Source organism: Dermacentor andersoni, chromosome 6 (genome assembly GCF_023375885.2).
Source record: "Dermacentor andersoni chromosome 6, qqDerAnde1_hic_scaffold, whole genome shotgun sequence".
Classification (NCBI taxonomy): domain Eukaryota; kingdom Metazoa; phylum Arthropoda; class Arachnida; order Ixodida; family Ixodidae; genus Dermacentor; species Dermacentor andersoni.
Window position 1 is genome coordinate 21780166 of NC_092819.1, and position 7934 is coordinate 21788099.

At 42.7% G+C, this 7934-nt stretch overlaps 1 protein-coding gene across 2 annotated transcripts in view; it reads left to right on the forward strand.

The window, feature by feature from the left end:
- The window catches only part of LOC126521341 (uncharacterized), a 328627-nt gene that overhangs the window by 309498 nt on the left and 11195 nt on the right, over positions 1-7934 (forward strand). For both annotated transcript variants that reach the window (XM_050170016.3, XM_055065924.2), the window contains exons 17-22: positions 189-363; positions 2076-2191; positions 5569-5662; positions 5747-5835; positions 6332-6476; positions 7170-7267. In XM_050170016.3, the coding sequence (XP_050025973.1) occupies positions 189-363; positions 2076-2191; positions 5569-5662; positions 5747-5835; positions 6332-6476; positions 7170-7267 (717 nt within the window). The remainder of the gene's footprint in view (positions 1-188; positions 364-2075; positions 2192-5568; positions 5663-5746; positions 5836-6331; positions 6477-7169; positions 7268-7934) is intronic.

Consider the following 7934-nt stretch of genomic DNA (forward strand, 5'->3'; position numbering starts at 1 on the left):
CCTTCGAGGCTTCTGCGCATGCACGACAGCACCGAGCACTCTTGCATACACCATATTACCATTCCTCGCGGAAGTGCTGCACTGTTCGAGATGGCACGTCGGTTGAAATGTGGCGCTTCGACGCCAGATGCCGTCATAATCCGCGTGTATACTAAATGAACCCACAATTGCATGCTTCGCGATCGCAGTGGTGCGCCCGGGACCCGCGCTGCAAGAAGCTCCAGCTGACCGACCTGCTGGTGTCGCCGGTGCAGCACATCATGCGCGTCCCTCTCATCCTCAAGGACATCGAGATGCGAACCGAGGACATGGAGGAGCGGGACTGCATCACAGCCATCCTCGAGACTGAGGAGAACTCGCTCCGTAAGCCTAGCAATTAGTTTTTCTTGCGACGCCATTTTCGCCTGTGACGTTGACGTTCTAGTGAAAGGAACACTAAAGAAAACTACCAACCGCGATAGAGAGAGAGGAGGAAAGAGGTCATGCAAAGGCATGGAAGTTAATCAGAGGTAGTTCCGGGTCGGTACGGGGGGAGGGGAGAAGGTGATAGAATAAGAGAGAAGCCTGAAGAATGAGATGTGCGTACACAACCAAGGATAGCGATTAGACCGCGTTCTCAAAAGTCTATCTCAACTTTTGAAGACCTGTGGCAGCGCAGTTATAGTCTTCTACGAAGACTTCATTGAAAACACCGACCCAAACCTTCTGTTTTGGCCAACGTTACTAGACTATAGGTCTAGGTTACTAGACTAGTAACGTTGGTTTCGGCAGCGGACAACACAGTTAGACTGGCAATTGCGAAAAAAAATGCAGCGGCGATTTAGCGGTAAACGCAAGAGAAATGGCTTTAGCATTATGTCGCACCTCTCTGGGGGCCCGGATCCGTGATTTAACCCGCATTCACCACATGGCAAAGTGTTGCTCAGGAGGAGCCCACATGCCACACTTCCCGACTCTTCGAGGAGCGAAGTGCAACTGAAGGTGGTCCGGAGCCGACCAAAATCAGTTGCACTTATATACTCTTTTAAGCTTTCCCATTCCCTCTCTACCTCGACCACATATTTATATTTTTTCCTACTTTGATATAGCATTAAATAATACAGGACAGCGGGGTGGAACCTCACGTATGATAAAAACTCCGATACCATGATGGTTTTGCATTTCTTGACTGGTTCAGTTTGTCACCTTGGCCATGAGAGGTGATAAAGTGCCAGGCACAAAACCATGTCAAACAAAAGAAAAAGAAGAGGCAAACGTGACGATACAACGCTCGTGTTCACGAAGTCACATCTCCCTTCAAATTGCTAGAGACGGTTGGTGGAATAGCAACTGTAACACTTGCTAGAATTGTTCATTAGTATTAAAGAATTACAGTGCATTCGAATATAGATGCTAACCTGGCCACATTTACATATATTTTTTATGTGAAGAGGAGAGGTGCGAATCTGCAAATAAAAAAGAAACATGACCTCTATTACGACTGCAGAGCTACAAAACTGCGCCAGCCTAGCCTGACTTGGTATACTTATACCTCCAATGCCTCTACACCCATTTCCCGCTAAGCTGCATACGTGCGTAGCACAGATGGGATGCAGCACTTTTACAGGATAATTTATGGACGATCTGCCCGTAGAAGTAAATTGGCAAGTATTTTGGGAATATTTAAGCTGAATGACTCTTGAATGTTCATGCTATCCCTTTCTTTTCGTGCGCGCTCCAGCCAAACTATACACGCATAGGAAGCACAATTTTAAGACTACCTGCTACAACGATTATTCGAACTGCTGTACTGGCGGCATAGTTCGGATGCCACACACAGAATAACGTGAACGGAACGCATTAATAAAGCTCTCCCACACGCGTACAATATCAGTCGAAAAGCAGTTCTACAATAAATCCACTTTCACGGTACTATTGTGCTGGCCTCAGCAGCTTTCTCTGCCCTGCAGTCACTGGTGTTGCAGAATGTTCTTTAATTTTATTTTTCAATTTTTTAACACATTTGACCATACCAAAATCAGACGCCAACAAAAGTAAGCCTGGAATTCTCATTTCTTCTTTTTTTTTTTTTTCAGGGGAGCTCGACGACAAAATGAAGTGGCTCAAGAACTTTGAGCGGCTGCTGGAGATCCAGAGAAACATAGTGTGGCCACCGGTGACCGAGCTAGACTCAAAACTCTACATTCCCGAGGTACTAAGCGTGAGCGGACGCGTGCGTGCATGCGTACATGGCAAGTGAGTGTTATGACGGAAGCCTCGTGAAAATTTTGGTAGAAAACAAAATAATTACTTGAGTTCCCGCACCTGGGGGCTGTGACGTCTTGGATTTTGATGGCATCTTCTAGGGCCTATTAAGTATACATAGCGGTACAGATTGACTACATTGTGTTCTAAAGGAACCAAATATTAAACATGGCAAGTTTCGGGAAGCTTTATTCAGCCAACGCGGCCCAAATGCGAAAACATACTTTGGAATCCCTGACGTCACGCTGACGTACCGGCGCTGGGGTTTCGGCGCGAAATTCAAATACTGATACTTGGACCTTCATTTTCTCATCTAATAATCAAACTATTTTTTTTGAAATGACTGCCTGCAGGGTTCTCAAACAATGCTTCATTAGTCTAAACTGATTTATTGTTTCGCTTTAGTGAGGCGTCGCCACCCGTATCTCATTCTTGCGCTTTTTCTGGCTTACCAAACGTCTTATCGTTGTAAGAGTGGTGTTTTTGGTGTTGTAGAACGGTAATTTACTGATGCAGAAGAAATCATTTTTCACTTTAGTGTCCCTTTAACGTGCCCGCATCAACTCGCCGCGATGTCATAGATGTTGACGGCGTCTTCCGTGGCCTAATGAATTGTTTATCAGCAAAAAATAGAATACATTGTATTCTAATGGAGATAAGGACTGAAATTGGCAACTTTCGCGAACTTTTACTGAGCCGCATCGAGGCCCAAATACCAAAAAAAGATAATACTTGGAAATACGTTACGTCACAGTGACGTACGAGTGCTGGAGCTTTGGCGCGAAATTGTAAAAAAGTTGAAATTTGACCATCTTTTCTTTTAATCATGAACCTAGTATCACGAAAATAACGAAAATATAATCTTTAAATAATACTTTATCTGTCTAAAAATTATTCAGTGCTTCTCTTTAGTGTCCGTTTAAAGCTGCTTTTTTTCTTCTTCCGAATTTTTGCTCTATTTCCGTCACGTCTGTTCAATGAATTCAGCAAAAAAATTTGCTAGAGTGAGAGAGAGAGAGCGCGCGAATGTGCGAGCGAGGGTTTAGATATTATTGTGGTATCAAGTTTCATTGCAAAGTGGACTGTTGAGTGAGCGTGTGACTGAATGATGAGCAGGCGAATCAATAAAAATTCTGTGTGAGTGAATTATTACGTGTCACCAACAACTCGCGATAATGTTGTAGCGTAGAAGATGCAGTGTTCGGAAGATGAGCACGAGGTCACAACTTCTATTCTCAGCCGCCGCAGTCACACTCCGATGGAGACGAAAGGCGATAGCCCAGGTATCACAGCCCAGGAGCTGGTTTGGAGCAAAAGAATTCATCAATCAATTCTTGGACGAGATGATGGTAGCCACAAGTGTAAAAATGTTGGCGCTGCCCTGAACTACAGTTGAAATGGTGCGGTCTTTGGCGAGGAGACAACAGCTAATGAATTAACATTGAACACCATTCATTTCCACCAGTGCCAGTAGGTTAACATTGCACTTTTAGTTACGTATTGCAATATTCAATGTATCAAACTCAAATAGAAGAAATTAAAAGCTGAGAAAATTATACATTTCCTGAATCTTCTATGTTCGAATTATGAGATCTGGAAAAAAAAAGTTACAGCAGGAGCGTTTGCGTTGCCAGTTTGTTTAACTAATGAGATACTCCTTGAAAAAGTTTGCGAGAAAGACAACCCGTGATTTCCCGCTGAATCGACTATAGCGCATCTCTTCCACCCGCCCTAATCGGTGAAGACAAGTCAAAGAAGGCAGAAGGCACTTGCATGGCTCACCTAACGAAATAGAGAACAGACACTTTGCACTACAAAGCTTGTAGGCCTCTATCATCCATTCCCGCTCTCCTCCACCTCCATTTTATTCTTTCCCCATCTCTCTCCCGTAAGCATTGCTTTTATAAAAAGCCAATTTCCGTAGCAGTCCGACGATTCGATTTATTAATGTTGTGCAGCGTAATTCTCTAGAAAAACCAAACTTAATTACGATGCAGTCATGCATCAGCAGAAAAAGCCAACTTTCGCAGCAGTCTTATATTATGGCATCGATGCTCTCGAACGTCACTTTTTAAAGATAAGGCTAGCTTCCAGAGCAGTCTGATAACGCATCCATGAGTTGCAGCGTAATCTTATAAGAAATGCCAACTTTCAAGTCTATAATGACGCGTCTTGCGAGACGACACGTGAACCTCGATCATTGCATAGATATTTGCAGTGCAACCGAATTTCGATGCGGGCGCGCATTCACATCATGCCGTTATCCCTCCGAAACACCACAGCCGCAGCAGAGAGCCGAACTCATGGCCTAGCGCTCAGCAACAAGTGCGGATGTGCATAGTTGTCCGTGGCAAGGGTTTTATATGCGTTCCATAATGATCGGCTTCCTTTAACCAGCTGCACCACAATACATAACTATTATGCGGTGAAGCACACTGTGTGTCGCGGTGACATGTAATGCGGCGAGATCGTTTAGCATGCGAAAATAAAAATAATCCCGACAAATGGAGCTCTCGCGAGAGCAACTGCGATTATAAGAAAGCAGGCGGCTTAGGGTCTCAGGGCCCTCAAGAAGCAGAAGGCGGATCAAAGCAAAACCAGTGCAGTCCAAGGGTTAATCGGGGCCGTCGCGCGCGATAGCGATCTTGTGTGCCAAAAACCCAGGCACGCTGCGGCCTCGGCGGTTCCAACCGACTGATCAATCGCGGACAGCCGAACTTCTATGCGAACACCTACGGCCTCGGCGGCCTCAACTAACAGACCAGTCTGGGTTCGGTGTGCCAGAGGGGCTGCCAAAGTACACCCCATAAAACATTTACACTTACTACTTGTGCAAATACTCCCTTACCTTCACCGCAGTAATCTGTATGCTTCACCGCATAACACAACTGTATTGCGATGAGGCTATTTTGGAACGCACACAAGACCTTTGCGGTTGCTCGCTAAGCGTCATATATTCAGTTTGATGTAACATAATTTTTTCTGCTTTACGAGAATTAAATGGCTGACACAATATGTTATGCAAATATCTATTCCTCTGCATGTACTTATATAAAAATGAGGTTGCTATACTAGTGCTGCAACATTAACGAGGTGTGGAAGAACCTATACGGTTCAGTGTGTGGAAGCCTGCAGGCGAAATTAGCAATGTTTATCATGCAAACTTCTGTTCGTCTACGTTTCACAAGGGCCGTCTCCCAAGGCAAGCTTAGTTCACCAACTTAATAAGCATAGCAACTCAGCTTAAAGCTTATCTCTGAAAACCAATTGCATAATTCTGTCTTACAAGTCAATCAACGCTGTCTTAAACTCTCTTAATTTCAGTTCCTGAAAGTACCACTTTCAAAGCAACCATGTGAAAGGCTAATCGTCAGTCCACGACGGCAAATAATCCTCGAGGGGCCACTGCAGATGCTCGGTAAGCCCATGCAGCCCAAAAATATGCCACCGGGCAAATTACACAAGAGAAGTATAGGAAGTTCTAGTTTTTCTTCTTTTTCAGATACCTCCAAAAGCGGCTTTGAAGTTTACGTAGTCCTTTTTGATGACATGATTCTAATCACGAGAAAGAAGAAAGGACTGAGCAAAAAGGTAAATAAAATAAATTTGATGTGTGGTCGTGGTGCTCGCAGAAAAGGAATGATTGACAAGATAGCTAAAGTATCCAAAACATTATTTTGAGCATGTTTTAAATGTTTTTACCACCTGCTCCGACAAATAAAATATGGGAGTGAGTCCTGACATTGAGACATGATTTCGGCCTTCCCCCATTTTATATTGTTGATGTGTACTTTTAAGGCAGGTCAATTAAGCAGCGTAAAAGAGATTCGTACATTCTGGCCTTCAGGATTATTTGCATGTAGCTGTGTATGAACGTCTGAGTCCTTAGAATGTAATTAAACAATGCCAGTTGAGGTTTGCTTATTTAATTTGTAATTTCATGGCTAAAATATTCTTTAAGTTGTCCAGATGCCTACTCAATTTTGGCTAGCATACTGTAATTGTGAGGTATCACCTTTGCATGCGATATAGAAGCAAAGATAGCATAGGGGGAGTGGAGATTACAATGTACTGTGTGGTATTATAGAAATCATCACTAAACCTGGACACAAAACCCAGCCAAGATAAAAAGAACAATGCAATACAGGATGGCGTCAAGTACATAGTCTACAAGCAGCCTCTGTCCCTGGACCGCATCTGCATCCATGATGTCAGTGCACAGGAGGGTGCTGGTTAGTAGCAACAACTTTTTTTTTATTGTCCAAATGACAAATGGTTTTATTCGGTTGCTCCACATGATGATGTAGCAGTATAGTGCTGACTTCTTGAGCAGTTGACTTTTATTTGGTGCCAGTTAATTCAACTTTCCTAATAAGTTTACTGTCAAAAGGGCACACCTTTTAATCTCGTTTAATTCAAACTCGAATTCAACTAGATCAAATTTTCATGTCCTAGTCGGATCAAATTAACAGGAGTCTACCATAATCACAAGCTAAACTTTCAAAAACTTAGATTGCTGTGAATAATCTCTTCCTTGTATATTGTATGACTGGCTCACATTTCACAAAATCTAAACCTCCTCTGCACTAGGCCGTACACTTGTAAGCTGGTTACAGATGACACTACTCACTGTGATGAAGTAACTGCTACAAGCCAAGGAGTACCTAGTTAATAATTCAGCATATGCCAAAGGACAGCATTCAGACCTAGTATTGATGAAACAAGGAGAGTTGATTGATTGTGATAGCAGTTATTTTACAAAGGACGAAACATACAGCATGCATTGTGATCAATTTATCCTGTTTTGTTCATCAATGTTGAACACCTACATGCACATTAAGGTAATTCTACCTGCCTTTTCCCCCATGTTACTATGCTGCTCGAGTCTTTCTAAATTTATTTACAACTTCTCCATATATTTTCAGCACACAACCTCAAGAATGTCTTTGTATTTGTCTGCTTAAATCGGTTTCAACAGATCATCACAGTGCACACACTGCAAGCCTCAAATGAAAGCACAAAGGTAAGCAAACAAAAACAGAAGGATGTGCCATTATGAACCGTTTCTAGCAACATCTTTTCCCAAGAACTTTCATTGTCAAACGACTTTTCCCAAATCACACAAAGAAGCATAACAATCTTTATTTCTTTAGTGCTTCACTTTTTCTTGCCATCATAAAACATACTCGATATAACCTTGCATTGCTTTAACTTATACATTGCACGCAATAACCGATAGTATGGTGCACAGTTGGGCTGCTAAGGTGACATACACAAGGACATTGACACAAAAACATGAAACAGACATGGACTTCCTGCATTAGAAACTGTTCATTCACTTACACTCGTCATACATTATATACATTTAACTTTGTAAAAGTGATGCAGGTAAAAAATGTGATGGTACATTAATAATCATGAAGCCACATATGAAAGCACATATGACAAAAGGTGCACTGATACACATGCAGCCAGCTGCCCTTTCCTATGCACTTGACCAGCTCATCTAGTAACCTTGCACTTGATGTAGTTACACACAGCTATTTGTTGCTATACAGAAGAGTTTGAAAAGAGATAGTGTTGCATTTTCCAAGCCATTATATTGTGGGGGCCCCTAACAAAACAACACAATAACACAAGAAGGTTAGCACCAAGCTTAACATGTTGTTTACCAAAGTCATCTTAGCCCA